We start from the raw sequence: 19,672 nt of genomic DNA on the forward strand, positions 1-19,672 counted from the left end.
TTTGCCGATCTTCGAAGAACTTGAGAGAATGTTTGGATGGAAATGTCATTTTATAAATCTAGTCCAATAGTACATCTTCACGACCAGATAATACTACTGAAACACATGAGGCCTACAGTGGTGTGCTGTTGAGAATATGAGATTATCTTGATTATTGTAAAGTTTTCGTAAGTCACAGACAACAGAACAAATCTTGAATATTTGCTTAGCCACATGCTTAGCTTTCCGTCGGTATGTTTGGTATGTGAGTGGTTACCTGAATCTTAAACTGTTTTTTGCGCAAGTTTCCTTTTAAATACATTATAATTACGTAACTTTCGTGACAAACAGTTTGTACCGGGAACGGAAAGAAGCTATTATGTCAAGACCAAGACTTGCCATTTTCTTCATTAAAATCATTAGTGCGTCGCCAACATGGTTATCCAAGTAACGATGAAATCCTGTGTGGGACGGGAAGCAAACAATTAGGCTAATGGTGCCAAGTTCAGAGGTCTCAAGTCTGTTTTGCAAATCGTGTCTGTCCTGATAATTGAGCTACAGTTGAAGTGTAACTGCTAAATGTTTACTTTAAGTGTGGAAACTGTAATAATGCGCTAAATAAGCCCCAAGGCTGCAGTCGTAACTAGATATAAGACAAAGTGATAGCTGCATGTTGAAGTGCAATGCAGCGACGGCTCGCGTTTTCAGACAAGCACGCCAAGTCTCTTCTCGATAGGTGTGTTGGGTTCTTTGACGTACATAGGATTGCCCCTTGAGGCTGTAGTGCTTGCAAATGTGTAGCCTGGGAGTATAGAGACGGAGAACACCAGTAAAATATACACCGAAAGGCGAAAAGATTTGTCACAAATGCCATAATTCCTTCCACAGTACATGTAAAAATACCACCATATCAACCAATCACGGTCAATGTCAACAACATCAGTAACTTTAGCCCAATCGCCAAGCCACCACGTACGCGTATGTTTGGGAACGTAGGCTTTTATTTTCAGACGTCAGAAACCTTCAGAAGTAAGCGAGTCAAAGTAAGGCTACTGCCGAGCACATCACGAGAAGAACTTTTACTAATTTCTTGAAAGGCGGTGATAGACGTCAGGTGCCGTCACAACGCGACACAAATCGAATAAAGTAGGGTTTCACCCCTGGATACTAATGATGCCGCCTCTACGTTAGGATCACCAGAAACCTGACCTCATCCGCCCGGAGGTGCGTACAGCACTCGATAATTAACGAACCCGCATGTCATCGGTGCTGCCCCCGGGTCACGTTACAAACTGTTCCCACAGCAGAAGCCAGGATGTGGTAACAAGAACCGCTGGGGATAACAACGTTTCGAAAGTGATGTTTTGTATGGCGGTTGTCAGATTCATCTGTTTGACAAATATCAAACAACAGAGCGCAACAGGGTTGAACCTGCAGATGTAATGGAAGGAAAGACAGGGGAAATGTAGTAAAGGTGCCGATCGCACGGCCCCACCATGCAAGCATCCTTGGAAGAAAAATAACAAGGCCACAGCATGCTCACATAAGAAGATATGTAAAACAAATGTCAGTCTTATACTGCAGTACCAAGAAAAGCCGCTAGGAGACCCATAAGTTACGTGCATATTTGAGATCGCATCACCTACTCACATTCCAAATATCACAGTCCAAGCACGGCAACTACGTCAAACCCTTGTCCATACACAATTACAAACATATAGCCATCGGAAACATGACCTCATTCACGGAGATGATGAAAATGTAAATAGTGAAGACAGTATAACAACGCTTTGCTTTGATATGCCAGGTATTGATGTAAGACATGGCTAATGGTGAAGTAAATGAAAGAATGACATACTCCCTAGTGGGCGGTGTTCCATTACTACGACAGTCTTGTAAGAACAAGTAATTGGAAAACAGAACTTCGTCTCAAGGCATACTGGTGCCCCAAAGGGTCCGTCAAACCAACTGAAATACGTGATGAAGTACAACAACTGAGTAATGTCACCACATTCTTTTCTCTTAAGGTTTCTTTCCCGCTGCGCGAATTGCTTCTGGGTATTGTCTTTGACTCTGTCTGAAGCAAACAGCTTTGATAATAATACCCCTCTGGGTTCTGGATTACTTTGAAGATAAGTTTATGTAATAACATATGATGCCCCCGTTACCCCCCTACATGTGTTTGAACACAGCTTGATACAATAACTTCTGAAGGTCTTTGAAAAATTATGATGTTAATGTTCTTCCTACATTTCTATTTGTTTCCAATGGCTATGTTTGTGTATGAACAAGGGTTTGGCGTAGTTGCCATGCATGGATTGTGATATTTGGAATGTGAGTAGGTGATGCGATCTCAAATATGCACGTAACTTATGGGTCTCCTGGCGGCTTTTCTTGGTACTGCAGTATAAGACCAGTGTTTGTTTTACATATTTTTGCATGCTGTGACCTTGATTATCTGGAGGACAGATAGATTTTGTGACCGGGAAAAAGTGGTGAAAGTTTGAGTACCCTGGCAACTTGATGTCTTCTTTTTAATTTCAAATAGGCTCAACACGAACCCCCTCCCTTTTGAGACTTACAGCAATGACAATCCTTTTCAGTATTAAACAAATGTGCTTCCCTATATCTTACACTCTCCTGGACAATGTTCTGCCCGGCTGCTTATAACGCATTGCTAGAACAGCTCTCATTCTAAGGGCTTCCAAATGGGCAGAGTATAATTATGTCACAGCGGATGAACAAGTAGAAACACAACATTCCGTGTTTGTCCTTATCGTGTGCTATTCATACAGACATAAGTATTTTGTATGATGGATACACATATATGACTCACTTAAGACATCTCTTAATGCGAATCATTGACAATTTAGTTAAGAGTTTGTGAATCGCTTTCGTCGTGATCTTTTAAAAACAAGTTTTGCCTTTTGTGACCTTTTAACATGTGATATATGATAATAAAAATATATACGTAAAGATCCGTAGTCGACAGACCTTTGAATTCTGTCTTTATAAAACTTGTGGACCGCCTACTATCCAATACGGTCAGTAGGATTCGTTTGGTCTTTGGTCCCCTGTTTCTTAAGCGGATTCTGTTTTGCCTTTTTCAATGGAAAAACATCGTGCAATGAGCAAACACAAAAGACCTAATGCTGAATAAAAGTTCTAAAGGGGAACCATGCGGCCCCGGCTGTCTTACTGAGGGTAGAATGCGATGTGAAAAATGTCGGTTCGGGTTAGGATTAGCCCGCTCCCAATATATCAACTCAAAAGTCACAGTATGCATCTTACAGCAATTCTTTAGAAGACAAAAATGGATGTTCAAAGATAGTTTTTTCCGGATAACATTCGTTGCTTGAAAGTAGTAGAGATTAGCAAAATAACCTGAAAGATATGCCAATAAAGAAACTAACCACCCATAGAACCACAATTTACAACCCACGGTTAAAGACACTCCCGTGTATCGGTGATTGCCGTCACAGTCTGTTTGCGATGTGTCACAGGACCATCAGCACGTGACCAATGACGTCAGTGAGGCGGTGTCGTGCAACAGCGGACGTAAAAAGAGAACAGCCATGGGAAATAGGGGAGGGGGGCGGAATCGTCAAACAGAAAAGATTCTCTTGTTCTGATATCAGGACACGGGAAAAGAAGTGTTTAAGGCCTTCTTGCTTTTGTATGTCTAACCCTCATTGTCACAATTCGCAATACTGATTACGTTATACACCTTGAGTACATTTCTACCCGAAAACTATTCCATGTACCTGTCAATGAAATACCGGTGTATTTTCTGTGTAAAATCCTGTTGCGTTTATCAGGAGAAAAATAAAGCTAAAATATTTATTGTATAAAATACTGTAAATGCATTTAAGTTCGCGTAGTTTTTGTTTCACGCTAAGATGTATAGTTCTCCCAAATGTAATGTGGACGACGGGATCTTTAGATTGTTTTGCTCTGTTTCTCAACATCGGGAATATGTATTTAAAAAAACAGTACCACTACCTACATGTAACGTTATACATACGTATAAATCAAGAGTACGGTTGAAGTTTGCAACTCCTGCATTTTACAACCCCGTGCTCAAGTAGCATATTGACTTATTCATGAAATAAATAAGTCAACTATTAGCTTGAAATCGACTCATAACACACGTACATGTACTTACAACCCCCAACAGAGAATCTCATCCAAACATCCACTAAATTTTGGCGTGGGTCCAAAAAATCTCTAGCTTTTTGCTTGAATTCTCTTGAGACATTTTATTTCCATCAACATATTCATTACGTTTTGTTACATTGTACTTACCGATGTGAATTAATTTCACCAGTCTACCTCTAAGTTAAAGTTTTCCTAATTTACGCCGTTTGTACAGAATTGAACTATCTCCTATTTTGATCAGCAAACGTACGATTATATAGTGTTTAAGTTGATTTGTATAGGTAATCCGCTCAGAGTCTACCTCTATGTACCTAGTGTGTACAAAAACACCCGGCATTTGTACACAAAAGCCAACTCGCTTATTCGCAAATTTGGCCATTGCACACCTGAGGTGAAGCGGATCCTTTTCATGCCACACTGTATTGCAAAGCTCAGCTTTGGTTAAGCTATATAGAGCTGGAACCATTCATAGACTACAGGTAGCCTACCATGACGGCTTTAAAATTCTGCTGTCTCAACCGAGAAGCACCAGCAACAGTGAGCTTTTTGTAAACATGCGTGTTGATACATTTGACGCCAAGCGTCGGAAGCTGTTGCATTCGTTCGTATCTCGACTGTTCGTATCAGAGAATCACATCATTAAGGCACTGCTCCGTTCGGAGGCCTTTCCGTCAAGTCCATTCTGGCGACTTTACTGTAAACTTGTTCGGCCTCGCTCACTGTAAATAATTATTTTAGATGTATTGATGTGTTTGTGTTTGTCTGTCAATATGGGCCGTCGAGCCCGAAATAAACAATAAAGAAAGAAAGACTACTACAGGTACGTAACTTTCCTACAACCAGTATACTAGTAATTGTCGAGATGTGTCAGGAAGTGGGCAAGGTTACGTTACATGAAGGCCATTTTTCGCAGCGACCCTTCATGAATCAGTCACGATTCTGTACATCAGCACTGACCCGATTTTACATTGAGTGTGCTTTCAAAAGAAAGCTGAGCAAATTTATATGCAAAGATGCACGCATAAACAACGTGCCAAGAAGCAGGTCATAAAGCATTACGGCTTAAAGGCAACCCAAGCAATATTAGGGACCGAAAATCGGATTTTGAAAGTCAGTCTATTTAGTCATTTCTATAACATTACAACACTATCACAATGTATAGTGACGTCCTTGATGAAAAATATGACTTCGTTGTAATGTGAGAACTCACTAAAAATCGTCGCCGGGGTTTTTGTAGGCTCGCGAAACTAAGGTGATCATTGTATGGCATATTTTTGCACTGTTTTGAAATGCTCAAAGTATGAAGTTATTACACGAATGTGCTAGACAGTGTTAGTAGATGTCACTACAATTAAGATTTCAGCATTTTTTTATTTCCATTTTTTGGTCACTAATATTGTTTTGGTTGCCTTTAATGTATCCTTCTGCAGGGCTTGTAGTGTGTGTGTTTTGAATCGGCCCCATAAACTAAGTGAACTGGCTATTGAGTATCGAAATTGGGTCGCCTGACAAAATCACACCTTTAGCAGCTCTTCTATTGGTCAGGACTCATGAAGCTTGATGACTAACACCTGTAAGTCAGAGAAGTAGGGGAAATCTAATCTCCAAGCAGATCTCCACGGTGCTAAAATCGTTCAAGCTAGCCAGAGAAGCTCCAGTCAGCCAGAGAAGCTGTCAAAATCTTCTTCTGCCAGTTGTATACGGTCTTTGCAACCATTGGGTCTGCTTGGAGACTAGGTGAAATCCTGATCCTGTTGATCTATGCGTATGTGCCAACATGGACTGATTATGTCGGACTGAGAACGTATCTGTAACCATAGTGCTGGAGGCAGTGATGACAGGTCTTCGTGGTGATAGATAATCCTGGGCTCCTATTGGCCATTTTATCTCCTTGAATGTTTAGGCCAGTCCCTTGGCTCAGGGGTGAAGGTTGCCGAGATCTGCAAGCACCGTGGACACCATTTTTGAAAATAAATGCCCCCTCTGTTTAAGAGCTTGCATATATCTGTGGTCAATAGTGCTGCTTTTGCCCTTTGGGGACTGTCATTGCCACCGGTAGATCTGCTTGGAGCTCCGGAGATTAAATGAATGCCACAAACTCTGTGGAGGTCCAGAACTAGAAGTTTGGCGATTCCATACAACAAGGATGTGTTCTCCTTGACCTCTTAGAGAAGTACTCTCTTAAAGAGGGAAAAGGACTCAGGAGCTACTAAATTATCACTCAAGAAGTCTCTTCGATTGAGTTTTTTGGCACAGATACTGTAGAAGCACTTGGTATCTTTCTTTCGAAAGTTTACTCGAGGTTAGATAGAGTCTCTCATATCCACAAGTACATGTACGTACCACTTACGTTTACTTCTATTTCTAGCCAACCCCTTTTTTTTTATAATACATGAACAAAATACATAAGTGGACAGTTCAAAATGGCGAAGAACTTTATATAGATTATGCAACTTATATACACGCCGCCACTTGTACAGCACGATAAAAAATGAAGACAACACATTAAAGATGAAATGAATTCATGAAATGAATGAATAAATACATAGATACATGGTTATCATGCGTAATTTCAATACAAACCCATGTACTAACGGTATATCTATGCCATAGTTTTGCAAAGTAGCGTTTGCCGTCCAAGCCTATTTGTGAAAGTTAGTCAATATCTAAAATCACGAGGTAGCTATTTACATCAGAAAGCCTGTAATTCCTTGTTTCCGGCTCCATGACATGCTATAGCCCGAAAACAAGTATTTATCGTCAAAACCCTTTTGTTGGCGATGTAGTCCAAGTTCAGAATCACGAGGTAGCCATTCATATCGAAGAGCCTTTAATTTGCCCTCCACGTCTGATAACGTCGTCGACTTTAATAAGCAACACCTCTGGAGAGATCTTTAAGTAGAAATCAAGAGCTACAGGGGAGGGTATCATTGGGGTTTAGCACGCCGCTCTATAATTGGTTCTGATCACGAGTTTCCTGTTTTTAGAGGTTTTCTTGGGCTTCTGCATGTCGTGCCTCATCTTCATCCGGGACAGCGAAGTCTGTAATCATATTCCACCCCGCCTCCACGCCTCCCACTTTTTTTTCCAAGATAAACCTTATGACGTACAGCCACGTCTTCTGCAAATAACTGACGGGGAAATATAAACCGGCAGACTGTTAGCATCTACGGACGAGTTGAAGAACATCTCTGGCGAAGGTGCAGACAAGCTATTGGAGTCGCCCGAAGGTAGGATATCTGAAAAAAGATTGTATCTTTTAAAGCTTTGTATGTAGTTTATATCACGGGCACGGTGTTGCTGATCAGTTACTTATATTATAAATTAGATATGTTTTCAACATCTTCTTGGAGTGTACTCTATTGAGGAATGAGTCTCCTGCCAATACAACTGCAGAATGTTTGTTTTCATGAAGATTGGTCATGTGAATTCTTTCTATTGTTAAGGAATGTAGGAGCGAATAATTTTGTACCAGCTTATTCCCCTCCTGAAAGTCGCAAATTGATGATGGCATTGTTGCTTGTTCATGTCTACACAAAAACGCGTTTTGCAAAACTTACAGCGAAAATGTGCAGAAAACAATTACTTTAATAAGTCGAAATATCTGAAAGGATGAAGCAGATTCCGTCGCGATGTTTCTAAATGTCTGTGACTCAAAGTGTGTTACCAAGTACAAAAGTAAAAAGCAAGCTGAATTTGCAGTTAATCTAGTACTAAGTGATAAGAGGCAATACAACAGCCTTAAAATTGCAAACACTTGTATACCATAAGCCTATTACCCTTTATATACGTCTAGATGTATGGAGACTTCTTTTTCATCACTGACAAAGCGCTTTTAGCTGTAATGCTATTATTTATAAGGCTGGCTTATCTAATAACACACCAAGGTGTAACAGGAATAAGTGGCCCTAAGTCCCATGAGGAGCAGGATCATCAGTGAGTGAGTAAGTCCCATGACCCTTAAATCTTCTTTATAATCAGCTCCTATATAATTTAGATTAAATTAGATCTGATCATCGATCATGAGGTCCACTTTGTCTGATTATGATCTTTAATCTCCTGACAGAAATAGGTTTTTTTATGATTAGAAATAGTTGCGATACTACTAAAAACCTACTGTCTCAAGGAGATTTTTGCAGGTCAGATTTGATGTCTGAGAGTTCTCAAGCTTACCTTGGTGTGGTTGAATAATCAAAACGTTGCCTTTCTTATGATTATGATTAGCGCTTCTCTTGTTGAATGTAATATTTTGATTAATGGCATCATATTACTCAAGAATACAGAGACTTCTTAATCTTATGCCCAACCGCCAGACAAACAAGAGGACTTTTTATCAGCTATGGAGTAAGAAAAAACGATCCGTATTGATCATACTATTAAGCACAAGAATGATTTCAAGTAAGCATTAACTGCCATGTCACAGGCCTAAAGCAAACTAAATTAAAGAAATAGTCAAGCCTTCCAGTAACAACTATCAACCCAGGATTGAGGGGTTAAAAAAAATCGTATTTCCTAAGAACTGTCGTAGAGCGGAAATCGTTGCCACCAAGCAGTATAGGAGCATCCTCTGCAGATAGCCTTAAAAACGCTTGGTAGATGTGCAAATGTTAGGTGTGACAGGTCGTTCAGTGTAACATAACCAGCTGTCGTCGCATATCTACGAAGCTGGTGTGTTATGCCAAGGGTGGTTATACCGGCTATACGGATACAGGTAAATTCTCAAAACCTTTTAACAATTGCAGTGGTCAACCTTTTACAAAGGGTTTAAGTACTAGACATAAGTAAGTAAAGCAGCTTTAGATTCATGACCTAGACCCTTCATAACCAGACCTGCACGTGTCTGAAGTAGGCCACCGTAGTCTCTTTCAAGTCTTTCTCTTACCGCATGGAGACCACTTGTGTCATCAGCTGCCGCTACAGGCAATTAGACTAGAAGTGCTTTCAAAGCACGACAGGAGCAGATGTTGATGAGACAATGAAGAATCGGTTTGGAAAGCTGTTTGTTTTTATACCAACCACTATTTGGCCTTTACACACGGCCGTAGCAACAGCTGTGTTTTGAGTTCACTAGTGTGGAACAGGGTGTAAAAATGATTTTCTATCCCGGCAGGATATGACCCCAATCAAGCTAGGACTGATGCACCGTACATTATAGCCAATGCCATAAAATACAGCTTTCTATTGTACCTTTTCATTTTTGGACAGTCTTGCGTCCTTAAAAAAAATCAAACGGGCTCTATATATTTTTCATAGGACAATAAAACCAACAACAGTATTCTACATCTAGATGCAGAAGTTTGATACAGCATTTTACTGCACCGTCTCTTTTTAAAAAGAAAATCTCACATTTTTTAAAGAAAATTCAAGCTAGCGTGTGCACTCTTGATATTTGTCTATGAAATCGTATACATGTGCGTGGACTTACTGGTAGACCCCGTATGCATAACTTCTCCCGCATAATGCAAATATTTCTAAAACAAGTGAGTGTGTACGGTTGGCTTGAGGTTGCCCACTACTACTTTGCCTATTTCTAAAAACAAGGGAGGCTTGTTGCTCTACACATGGCCCCTCTGTGACCTGTGAAATATCGTGGTCCTCCTACGGTTTGCATGAATGATTATGTTTACAGATCAGGGCATCGCTTTTCTTTCTTTTACCGAACCAAGGCAGGCCTCAGCCCCAGGAAGACCCGACCCTACTGCCCTAGCTTGTCACAATGATTATTCTCAGAGAGGACTTCCTCCTTGCTTCAAACGAAAGCACATTGCGTTAATTGAAGAGCGCATGCCGTCTGTGATCTTCCATTAGGATGGGGGCAAATGTCCAGTCATTAAATCACTGGTAGTCTCTGAGGGAAAGGTTGTGTCAGATGGTTCTTTTGATATTAATATTCCTTACGCACATACACACTCACACACGGAGAGAGAGAGAGGGAGGGAGAGAGAGAGAGAGAAATACGGCGAGAGAGATAAACACATACACGGAGAGAGGGAAGGAGAGAGAGAGATCTAGAGAGACAGAGTAGACAAAAATACTGAAAACACACTCGGGCTTGCCAACTTCTTCATTTGACTTGGTGACTAGTATCGAATGGCTATCAATCTTTCATCGTAGACAACAGGCCTAGACATTTACAGTTGATGTCTGTGTAAAGAAAACAGTGGGTGATCGTTTGTTAGTTCTGAAGCAATTCTGTTGTCCATGTGGTTGAATTCCCATTCACATTATTATTCGTCACACAGAGTACATGCCCACCAACATACCTGTAGCCACAGGATTGTACAACATTACCTCGTTGGGGTCTCTAAACGTTCAAATCAACTGCCAATTTACACAGAGTTGCGACAAACAAGTGCTTTCTGCTGAGCTCCACGTACCAATTATCAGTACTGGCGATCGCGAGCTTTAACAGGATATACACGATGGTCTTCAAGTCTTGATAAGAAAACTAAAATAACAGGATAATGGTACTTAAGCAAACTTTCCGTTGAAAAAGTTTTAATGATGCAGAAACTTCCTAATCAGTTTCCTCCCTATCTAGGGCCATACCGATATTATTGTATGGATTGCATCTTCTGAACACACAAAAACTGATGCAAGTATGCAAAAAAGACGTATGAAAAGGTACAGAAAAATAGGATTTACATTGTCTATCGAGAGACATAATGGACAATTTGACGTACTTTTTTACGACCACACTCATGGACAGCTTCTAGCATTGTGGACTCACGCGAACTGTCTCTTTGTGCCTGAAGATGGTGGCATCTCGGGTAAAGTGCCCATTTATAAGCCACAAGCTGATATTTTCCTAAAGTAGCCATTTCCCCAAGAGCAGCATATGGGTGATTTACCGTGCGACAGTGCGCTCAAAAACACACCGGAACGGCAATTCTATTCCGGAATGACAAACGGGACCCCAAACATTCTGGCTCTATCTTAGGATGCTGAAATAACTGGTATATTTCACAAGGAAGCGGTTTATCTGTACCTTAAGGCCACAAACTTTTAGTGGATTTATAAACGAAAATCCCTGCGCTATTCTGATGTGTATCGCCTGTGTAGTGGAAAAGTTTCATTGGATTGTATCTACATGAATAATGTTTGTTTCGTTCCTTTTAAAAGATAAGTCAACAATGTCGATGGTATCGTTTCTTTACGTTCAGTCAGGGATTTGCAGACTTATAAACTTATTAGTCACGAAATTGTAACCTTTTCACTTCAGATCTAATCAATCCGAAACAGACGCGCTGTAAAGAATACAAAAGACTACAAAGAATGTAATTAAAGCCACCACCATCAAATGCAGTAAAGAATACGTTTTTCCTATCAAGAATATGGTCATGAAGCGACGCGAGTGAATATTATCAAAGTGACACTGACTTGTAAGCAACTTCTTAATGGGAATAAACCCATAGAGCACAATCCCATCTCTAAGACATGTTTTGTTTATATTTTTGTATCTTTTATCTGTTAAAATTGAACTGCTGTGAATGTGGATCAATCAGGAATCTTTGATAAAAAGCGCTTGTTAACAAATAATGTTTCTTTCACCTTTGCTCCTACATTTGTGTATTTCCCACTGACAAATTTGAACATACGTCGATGAAGATTAGACATCCAGGTAATAAGATACGCCAAAAAGCAATTACTCAAACAACTGGATATGATTTTGGAAACGGTCAGACGTTTCAAGTAGCATCCACTACTTTTCGTCAGTGACTGTGAGCAAGATCAGTTGAACAGCAGGTTTATAACCACGAACTATGAATTGATATGCAAATAAGGAGAAGACAAATTTTTAGATAGTCCAAAAGAAAGCGAATTAGACAACTCAAGACAAGGTTGAAGTAAAAGGGGGACAATAGCTCCTATTGTTTTAATATAGGAGCTAAAGCTGGTTTTCCCCCAAGGCTATGTCCCAAGTGCCAGACAGTTCCACCCTTAGCCCTCCTTTCCTGTTGAGGGTTGGATTGTATATCCTCTCATATATTGCCTCCCTTACTCCACGTTCGAACCAGCGGGGTTCGCGGTCAAGGATATCAGTGGATTCGAGATTGAACGAGTGCCCCTGGTTGTGTTTTAGGTGGTGGAAAATGGCCGAGGAGTAGCGGTTAGCGCAATGTTCTTTGTACCTTTCATTAAGTGATCGGCTGGTCTCTCCGATATAAGTGTTGTTGCAGTTGGGTTCTTCACATTTGAGTCTGTAGATGACATCGGCCTTGCTGCCTTTGCGTGGTCGGTCTTTAGGATGTACCAGTCTTTGTCTGAGAGTTGATTGAGGTTTGAAGTTGGTGGCAATGTTGAAGTTTTGGAAGATCCGTCGGAGTTTTTCGGACACTCCTTGTACATATGGAATAGTGATGTTGGCCTTGTTTCTGTTGGTCAATGGTGTACACTTAGGCGTTTTCTTGGACTGGTCAGACGGTTTGAGGGCTTTGTTGAAAGTCCATCTTTGGTAGCCACATTTGCCAAGGGCACCTCGGAGGTGTCTATGTTCGTCTGTTTTGGCCGTGTCTGAGGTGATGATTTTGTCTGCCCGATGAAAGAGAGTTTTTATAACTGCCAGTTTGTGTTCCAAAGGGTGGTGAGAATCAAAGGCCAGATACTGATCGGTATGGGTCGGCTTCCTGTATACTTCGAACTGGAGGCGACCATCCTTCTCTATGATGGTTTTGGTGTCTAGGAAAGGGAGCATATTATCTTGACTCGACTCCTGTGTGAACTTGATGTTGTCATCTATCTGGTTGATATGTTCAAAGAAATCATCAGCTACTCTCTTCTTTAGTCTGCACCAAGTGTCATCTACATAACGGAACCAGTTGGCCGGGGGAGTGTCCTTGAAAGTACTGAGGGCTTTGTTCTCAAATTTCTCCATGTACAGGTTTACCACGATGGGCGAAACTGGTGAACCCATAGCACAGCCGTGCAGTTGTTGGAAGAATTGTCCTTTGTAAGTGAAGTATGTGCACCCCAGGCAGAGGTCTAGCAGCTTGCATATTTGGTCCACAGATAACTTGGTTCTGTCTGCTAGTGTGTTGTCAGCCTCTAAGGCTTCCCTGACTACTGACACCGCTTCTTTGGGGGGGATGCAGGTGAAAAGAGAGCACACATCATACGAAGTGATGATATCATCTTCGTCTAACTGGATGTCTTTGATTTTGTTTACGAAATCTGCACTGTTCTGTACATGGTGTTGAGACTTCCCCACTAAAGGTCCCAAAATCTTCGCTAGAAAACTTGCTACTCCGTAGGTGACTGAGCCTATACCAGAAACTATGGGCCGTAGAGGGACGTCCTGTTTGTGGATTTTGGGGAGGCCGTAGAAAGCAGGGGGTTGTTCCGATTTGGGTTTGATTTTTAGATAGGTGACATGATCCAGAGCTTCATCAGTTTCTAATTTCTTGAGGGCTTGAATGATTTCCCTCTTAAACTTGGTAGTGGGATCTCTTTTCAAAGGCTTGTATGTGTCTTTGTCCCCTAAGAGGTCCTGTATCTTCCTGTCATACTGCTCCCTGTCTAAGACTACTGTGCATCTGCCTTTGTCAGCAGGAAGAATCACTATGTCTTGATTAGTGGCCAAATCCTTGAGAGCGGTTTGTTCCTCCCGGGTAATGTTACTAGCAGGGGGTTTAGAGACTTTCAGAGTGGTAGCCAACATCACTATTCCATATGTACAAGGAGTGTCCGAAAAACTCCGACGGATCTTCCAAAACTTCAACATTGCCACCAACTTCAAACCTCAATCAACTCTCAGACAAAGACTGGTACATCCTAAAGACCGACCACGCAAAGGCAGCAAGGCCGATGTCATCTACAGACTCAAATGTGAAGAACCCAACTGCAACAACACTTATATCGGAGAGACCAGCCGATCACTTAATGAAAGGTACAAAGAACATTGCGCTAACCGCTACTCCTCGGCCATTTTCCACCACCTAAAACACAACCAGGGGCACTCGTTCAATCTCGAATCCACTGATATCCTTGACCGCGAACCCCGCTGGTTCGAACGTGGAGTAAGGGAGGCAATATATGAGAGGATATACAATCCAACCCTCAACAGGAAAGGAGGGCTAAGGGTGGAACTGTCTGGCACTTGGGACATAGCCTTGGGGGAAAACCAGCTTTAGCTCCTATATCAAAACAATAGGAGCTATTGTCCCCCTTTTACTTCAACCTTGTCTTGAGTTGTCTAATTCGCTTTCTTTTGGACTATCTAAAAATTTGTCTTCTCCTTATTTGCATATCAATTCATAGTTCGTGGTTATAAACCTGCTGTTCAACTAATCTTGCTCACAGTCACTGACGAAAAGTAGTGGATGCTACTTGAAACGTCTGACCGTTTCCAAAATCATATCCAGTTGTTTGAGTAATTGCTTTTTGGCGTAAATTTGAACATAGGCTGGATTCACGTGTAGGTAATTTATCTTCCTACCTACCTGGTGCGTACCTACCTAGTCCCTGGATATACGACTTTGTCCTTCGAGGGACAAGGTAGACACTGCTAAGATAATGATACTGTTACCATTTGCAACTTTAGAATTTACATCTTCACTTTTTTAATCTATAACTAAATGACATTGTCCCCAGATACGCGAGACAGAAGAGCGACTATGAGGACTTTAGGACTCCTAGCCGTGGGCGTGATACTGATGACGTATTCCGGAATACCAGTCATTTGGGCCCAGACGGTGTATCCGGATTCCGGTGAGCCGGACGATCGGCAACAGGTGACAATCCGGACCCGGAGAGCGGTGGACACAGACGACATTTCTGAAGTGATAGGTATGTTTGATGTGAATTATTATTCAAATGAACCTTTAGAAGACCACTACTTGTGCTATGGTATGGCGATTGGATCTAGACTTTGCGGTGTTGACGGACACCCCTTCCCTTCTCAGTACAGCAAAGACTGGCAGCCAACCTGCAACACACAAAAAAACTCAAAGAGAAGCAAAAACGTGTGCCAAATTTATCGGCGATAACACGAAAGCATCATCTACCCAACGAAAAGGCACATGACCCATCAGTAGTCACATCGTTGCGCTGATTGTACACTGTAAGTCACTCTTTGTTCTCCCCCCAACAGTTATTAACTGATCATTGTAAAAAGCAAATTGCCTTCCTTGAGCAATTTGGTACAATTTTCCTCCGTCTTTCTTGTTCGTTGATTCTTATCGGAGCAAATTATACTCCGGCGTACATGGTGCCCTTTGATGCCTCCCATGCTTTTATCCATCGAATTAACAATTCCATAACCCTGTATGATTATTAAAGGCTATAGTTCAAATATGATAAAGTTTTCTAGTGGGATGGTACGGGCCTAGCCATTCACTAGCACTGCGGGGTTTGTTTTACGAATTTTACGTTGGGTATACAACAAAGTTGTATACCCAAAGAAAGTTCAACAGCGCAGAATGAAACTGGCTGGTCACTGTATTAGACATCCCGAAATCCCTGCACACTATCTTGTTCTCTGGGAGCCTACTACTAAAGGAAAAAGAAGTAGGGGTAGACCCAGGGTCACCTACTTAGATAATCTACGTAGTGACACAAACACAAGATACTAAGGAACTACGAAGGGCCATGGAGGACAAAGTGCTGTGGAGAGAGCTTTCAGGATTGGTTCGAGCGGGAGCTCGAACTAAGTAAGTAAGTAAGTAGTATACAACAAAAGCTACTCCTATGATTATATTTATCACAACAAAAAGATAACTCTTGAAGGCAATGAAATAAAATCTCTACAGTTTAGACACTATTGCAAGAATGTCACTGAGGCTTTGATTTATTTTATGCTTCAAATATTTCGACTTTGTCTGACAGCTATGTAACAGTTCAAGTGACAGGTTACGAATTGCATTCCACTAAGGGTCCTCTAAGGGTTAGGAATTGAGTCTTTTCACAAGTGAACTAGAAGAGGACTGCCACATGTATTTCAAATATTTCAAGGTTGCCTGACAATTATGTACAAGTTTAAGTGTCATGGTGCGAACTGTATTCTTCTACGAGGTAGGGATTGAGTCTTTTCACAAGTGAACTAAATGAGGACTGTCGCACGCATTTCAAATTTCAAAGATGTGCTGGAATTCCAGGACACCTCCAGACTAACGATACACTATGGGAATGAGGTGAACATGTTTCCAGGACAGACTAGAATAACGATGTACTGTGGGAACGGCATCTCACGCTGTCTTCGGCCCTCAATGACTTAAGAGTTTCATATAACAGTCACTCATATATCGTCTTGAGGTCTAAAGAGGTTTTAAAGACTTGATCTGATGTATATAACAATATACTCAATAATAATGTTGGGCAGCTTGATTCAGTGACTTTTGTGAGTACGGAATCTTTAACAAGAACAAGTGTGTTGAAATTTATAGCATTTTGTCATTGGTGGCTGCTACACGGCTGTGGTACGTAGATCTTATAATTATGAGCTCATTGATGTGGCGTATAGAGCAAATCTGGAGGAAACATTGATCGTAAAGCACAGTATTAAAGACTTATGATTACTGAAATGCACCGTAGATGCATTCACTGATTGAGCAGATCCACAGATTCACACAGGCAAGTGTCTTCTTGATCTTTGAAATTGATCGCATGAGTACCAGAACGTACAAGTATACGAACTGCTTTCCAAACAATCATAAGGAAGCTTCTTAAGTCTCTTTCTTCGATGCTTTCCCACTCAAAAGAAAGTTTTAACAGAAGACGAGTAGTTTAGGAAGTCGTGGATGACATTTAAGGTATGATATATTTGCCTTAAGAAGGCGAGGCGCCGTGGTAAGGGCCTTACATCATGCTGACACCTCTGCTCATCAGGCTCAGCTGCATCTTCTGCGAATCACAGGAGAAGCACAGATTACACAGACACCATTTAAGAGTAGCTGACGTCCGCTGATCCTTCAAGGATTTACGTGGTTCGTTATGTGCGCGTCTTCACTTTTTTTTTTAATCACAAATGACGTGCTTTTCACCATTGGAAATTCAACTGACGCGTTAACTTTACTTCTCGTGTAGTTCGAAGAGGGGAAACTTTTACAAAACTAATTTGTATATCATCATCTTCTTTGGCTTGTCCGATGAGTGATACAAGATGTTAAAAGATATTTCGATATAACTTGGCATAATTTCTACAGGTAACATTTGTATTAGGATTGTACGACGTGTGAAATGAGATACTATTATACGACCTGTTCTTGATAACTATTGCGGTGACTTATGGAGATCTAGACCCAGACCCAGTTTTCTCTTTAAGAAATGGCACTAACTCAGTCTCCATAGATCGGCTGCTCGACGTTCCTTATTATGCAACATCTGCAGCGGACATAATAGCCAAACTTAAGATCACAGGGAAGGGTTAAGTAAATACTGTTCAAGACCTAACCTTATCTTCAAACGGGACATAATTACACCTCCTGGCATCCTGTTCTTATTACGTACTTACTTACTTTACAAAAACAACCTGTAGGCGAAAAGTTGGTATTAGGCACGCTCGATATGCTTCTGATCTATATCAGAGGAGGGAATTATACCATGACACAAATGTTTAACCTCACAAGATGTAATGGTAATTACAACTAGGGCTGTAGTGCTAAATATGCCGGCTTCAATGTGGCATAATTATCACAATCCGCGGTGCCAATAGCACGCGTTGGCAATCAACCTGTCTAATGTAACATCGATTTTCTGGTAGATAAAAACTGGTAAGGATTATAGACAACCGTTGCCGCAGTTAGCATTACAGGCTTTTGGAAATAACAGGCGTAACCTTTCATAAAGAAAGATTATAACTATGCAACAGTCATGGTCTTTCGTATATCATTTTGATCTCACCGTATTAACAATACTCTTTGAACTACAATTTGGCAAATTTGCAGAGCTGACATCGTCAATGAGAGGTCACCGATAAATTTCCGGTCTTATCTGCTCTTTGAGCTGCGGGTTTTCAAGGACTTTTTGATCTATGGCTTAGAATATAGCAATGGTTGTGCAGAAATTGCTACATTTACACATATCCAACACGTGCAATTACGAAGATTGCTGGGGGCATATTACGCTTCTGCCGCTACGTATTTGAGGTTAAAGTTTCCATTCCGGCATCCGGGATGGCGTTTGATTTCTTAATCTCTATGAACTTGTATATTGCCAAAATGATTTAGATAGTCACATAAGGTACAATAAATATAGATAGTCACACAAGGTACGTTAAGTAATAGATATATAGTTAGAATGATAATAATGATCTATATTTTTTATTCGTCCCAAAACGGTACAGAGTGCAATGTTCCCTGCTAGTATAGTATGAATAGATGCATTAGAACTGGTCACAACTAGTGGACAAAGAAACTAATACGTTGCACATACAAAAAGATTGACCATTGGATGTGACACATACTGCTTTTCTACACTTTGAATAGTTCCGTCACTCTACACGTTCCGTATTTTTTATGAATCATGATTACGCTGTTTTGCAGGTCCAAACGGACTAAGATGGTTCATCAGCCGAGATCGCCAGAGAATGCCGAGGTTCGGGAAGCGGTCGGTCCCCTCAGTTCGCGGCTACAACCCAGCAGAGCCGACCATGCGTTTCGGCAGAACCAGCCCGTATCAGCCAAACCTACGCTTCGGGAAGAAGTATGACCCGGCCCGACCAGCTCTACGCTTCGGTAAGAAGTTCGACCCGGCCCAGCCTACGCTACGTTTCGGCAAAAGTCTCGACCCCAACGAGCCTTCTCTCCGCTTCGGGAGAGACATCGACGACCCGGCACAGGAGACCCTTCGGGCGCAAAGAAGCTTCGACCCGTCCGAGCCATCCCTTTGCTTCGGCAAGAAGTACGACCCCTTCGAACCTACTCTACGGTTTGGCAGGCAAGTGGACCCGTCTGCGCCTGCCTATCGCTTCGGAAGACACAACCCGGCCAAGCCGTCCTTGCGATTCGGGCGGGGGGCGACCTCAGATCAGGTCGAAAGTAGTGAGGATTAGCAATAGTGTTGTCTTGCACCACTATCAATCTGAAGTACATATTGATATCAACAGAGCAAGTGAATTCTCAACAATTTGAAAATAAGAGAGATGTAAAGATTTATGCACTGTATTATATCTTTCAATGACGTAGACCGAGTCCGTGAAATAACATATAAGGATCCCTCGTTAGCGTAAATCACGACTTGGTGCGTCAGGGCCGCCATTGACCACAGTTGGCCGGATAGGATCTTCGCAAAATGCACTGGAAATACGTGTTCATAACAATAACTAAAACTGATGTTTCTTTGTTTTGTTTTTTGTCTTGTTTAAGAATGACCGAAGCGAGAGTAGGATTTCTATGACTTCAAGACTATAAGATATGATCAGCAAAACATTCAAGGATGATATACAGAAAAATAGGAGACAGTAGATAATACTGTGATGTTCTGCATTCCGCTCGCAATGTAAACTTGGTACAATTCAAAACCCGGGGTTTTATTTCTGTTTCTCATGTTAGCTATCCATGTCAACACGGCAAGAAGTACCGGGATCTATTCTCTTATTCTC

At 41.3% G+C, this 19,672-nt stretch overlaps 1 protein-coding gene across 1 annotated transcript; it reads left to right on the top strand.

Moving 5' to 3' along the window:
• Positions 1-7,225: 7,225 nt before the first annotated feature.
• On the top strand, positions 7,226-19,444 carry LOC136446292 (FMRFamide-related peptides type HF-4-like). Its single transcript, XM_066444633.1, has 3 exons — positions 7,226-7,367; positions 14,728-14,922; positions 18,615-19,444. The coding sequence occupies exons 2-3, from the start codon at positions 14,751-14,753 to the stop codon at positions 19,121-19,123; spliced, it is 681 nt and encodes a 226-aa protein (XP_066300730.1). The 5' UTR covers positions 7,226-7,367; positions 14,728-14,750; the 3' UTR covers positions 19,124-19,444.
• Positions 19,445-19,672: the final 228 nt, after the last annotated feature.

Source organism: Branchiostoma lanceolatum, chromosome 12 (genome assembly GCF_035083965.1).
Source record: "Branchiostoma lanceolatum isolate klBraLanc5 chromosome 12, klBraLanc5.hap2, whole genome shotgun sequence".
Lineage (NCBI taxonomy): Eukaryota > Metazoa > Chordata > Leptocardii > Amphioxiformes > Branchiostomatidae > Branchiostoma > Branchiostoma lanceolatum.